The sequence below is a fragment of the Pteropus vampyrus genome, unplaced genomic scaffold (assembly GCF_000151845.1).
Source record: "Pteropus vampyrus isolate Shadow unplaced genomic scaffold, Pvam_2.0 Scaffold140, whole genome shotgun sequence".
Lineage (NCBI taxonomy): Eukaryota > Metazoa > Chordata > Mammalia > Chiroptera > Pteropodidae > Pteropus > Pteropus vampyrus.
The window spans coordinates 1,406,707-1,409,246 of record NW_011888921.1 but is presented as its reverse complement, the minus strand read 5'-3'; the positions used below and the strand labels follow the sequence as shown (position 1 = coordinate 1,409,246).

The 2,540-nt window shown below is 30.8% G+C and overlaps 1 protein-coding gene across 3 annotated transcripts in view; it reads right to left on the bottom strand.

Moving 5' to 3' along the window:
* TMEM117 (transmembrane protein 117) overlaps positions 1-2,540 on the bottom strand; it is a 393,255-nt gene that overhangs the window by 139,631 nt on the left and 251,084 nt on the right. For all 3 annotated transcript variants that reach the window (XM_011368176.2, XM_023535458.1, XM_023535457.1), the window contains one exon: positions 446-543. In XM_011368176.2, coding sequence (XP_011366478.1) covers positions 446-543 — 98 coding nt within the window. The remainder of the gene's footprint in view (positions 1-445; positions 544-2,540) is intronic.

Sequence of the window (2,540 nt, the reverse complement as noted above, 5' to 3'; positions counted from 1 at the left end):
AAGGAAACTATGTAAAGAAGAAATGCAAATGAGCCAGATGTGATTCATAAAGAGGTTTCTTCTCTGTATAAATTCTTCAAAGAAAATTATAACATGGCAAATATATTGGAAATTTAGCATTTACTAAAGACATTTTTATATTATATTTCATTGATGAAAATTATAGCTTGTTTTTGCTGAGTCAAAAACCTATTTACCTCTGATGAAATCTATCCATCACTATATTACAAAACACATCTCTTATAAAAGTATATGAAACAATATGTAAGCAGAAATTAATTCATAAAATACTTAAGATATTGGTTTTAATAATTTTAATGGAGCATAGTATCCACTGATAATGCCTCTCTAGATAGAATTCTATACATCTAGAGAAAGCTATATCCAATCAATTCCTTTAGTGACTGAGGCAAGGCATAAATCAATAAATGAAACAATCTCTTACCAGAATAAAATGATCCTAACATTTCCTTTCTTCCAGAAAGCTCTTGCGGATTTTCCCCAATCAGGATAGGGTTTGTCCTGAAGCATCATGTCAGTGACCTGAAGCAAAGAAAGAAACTTATTTAGCACTTTCGGAAATCTTATATTCAGGTGTAAATATGTAGGCAATTTACATTTTACTGAAAATAAAATACGTATGCATTTTAACATCAAAATGTATACAGAGATAAAAATTAGAATATACGTCCCAGTTAAAAACTTTAATAGTTCATTTGACTTTACATAATGAATGAGCATATTAAGGCCATTCAACATGTCAAATATTGAGATTGTTTTCTAAATGTCAATCAAGATTAGCTTATAAAAGAAGGTATCATTAAGATACCATTTATTTTTCTATAAACTAAACATATAATAAATAAAATACCATATTCTTTTTAACTTTGTCTAAATAGAAACGTCAAAACCCAAATATTTCCTAATGTGTCTAGATTTTTACCTATATCACTAGTCAAAATATTACCTTCCTTTCTCTTTTTTTCTTCAAGGATATGTGAGCTATGGTACTTGAACCCGATTTTATGGCATATTTATTCTAATTACCTAGCATTCTCCCACCTCTTTGCCATCAGTAATTCTACTCCTTCCAAAAATGTTCTGCCTTTTTCATGTGCACAGATTCTGTCAGTCTTCTGAGGCCTAGGTAAAGTCATGTTACCATCCTTGTGTCTTCACTGTTCCCTTCCGATTGTAGTTGTCACATGTCACATTCCACCTTCTATTATACTTACTTATGTATTTTTTTTCTCTACAAGGTTTTAAAATCCAAAAAGGTGAGATTTATCTTTGTATCCCTTCCAATATCAAAAGATCTTTTATATAAAAGACTAAAATATTTGCTCAAAGAAGAAATGACAAAATGCATTAGGATATAAATGCTTGCTTTTAAAAATGCATTAACAAAGTAAATTGCTCATGGGCAACATCCCATATTAATAGTTTCAGCAAGTGTCCAAAGTATCATAAATTGATGACCTATTATAAAAGCATCTTTAAAACTGATAGGAATAGGGAATGAATTTCCTTTTCTAATAAAGGAAGACTTGTTTGCATACATGTACACACACACAAACTTTTTTCCCCCTAGAAAATTGCCTTCCCTTTAAGAGAAGAGAACATTATATTATGTTTTTAATTAATAATGTTCAAATTCAAACAAGACAGAATCGAAATTGAGAAAACTGTTATGGAATGAGATAAACTGAATAGAACAATGAAGAATTTTAGCATCCATTAAAATATATTTTTCTTTTGCCCTTAAAGCTTTAACATTTAAGTGGAACTTTCAACAATGGCTTGACCTAGAATGGGTGAGATTTAATCATTTATGATGATAGATTGTGATTCAGTAGGGAGTCTTTCTGGTTCAGGGACCCTTTCAATCCTACCGGACTTCCCACGAAGCCTCATCAATTCTCAAGCAAGCCCATTTTGTTGTGCCACATACATCCAAGAAATGGTCTCTGGAAACATTTACTGGCATGCCAATGCTTCACTTGCTCATTTAAGATGCAGTCAGAACAGTGGGTAAGGAGCCTAGTCTTCAGGACATAGTCGATCTTAATTTGTCTTTATATTCTTTCTAAACACCATTTCTAGGAATAGAACTCTCCTGCCTCTCTTGGTTGATGAGAATCAAAGCAAGTTCACTGACTTTCATTGTGTAAGACTGCAGATTTATGCCAGCTCTGTCTAATTTAGGGTCTACAATAATTTTGCGTAATGCGGCTTCACTGTTGATTCTGAAAAGATTCAACAATCATAAAGAGTTTTAACATAAACTCTGATAATTTCTTTAAATTCTTCATGACTTCATTAAGTATAAATGTAACTCATATTAAAAATTCAAAAATTAAAAAAAAACTTGTTCTACTTTAAAAGGACACCTGTCTATTGATAATTTTCTCATCTATTTATTTTCTTCATGACACATTAAAATGATAAGAGTTTATTTTCTTGCTCAGACTGATACCCATTAATTGGATCTTCAAACAAAAAAAAATCATGATATTTATCAAAATAAACAAAGGGAAGAT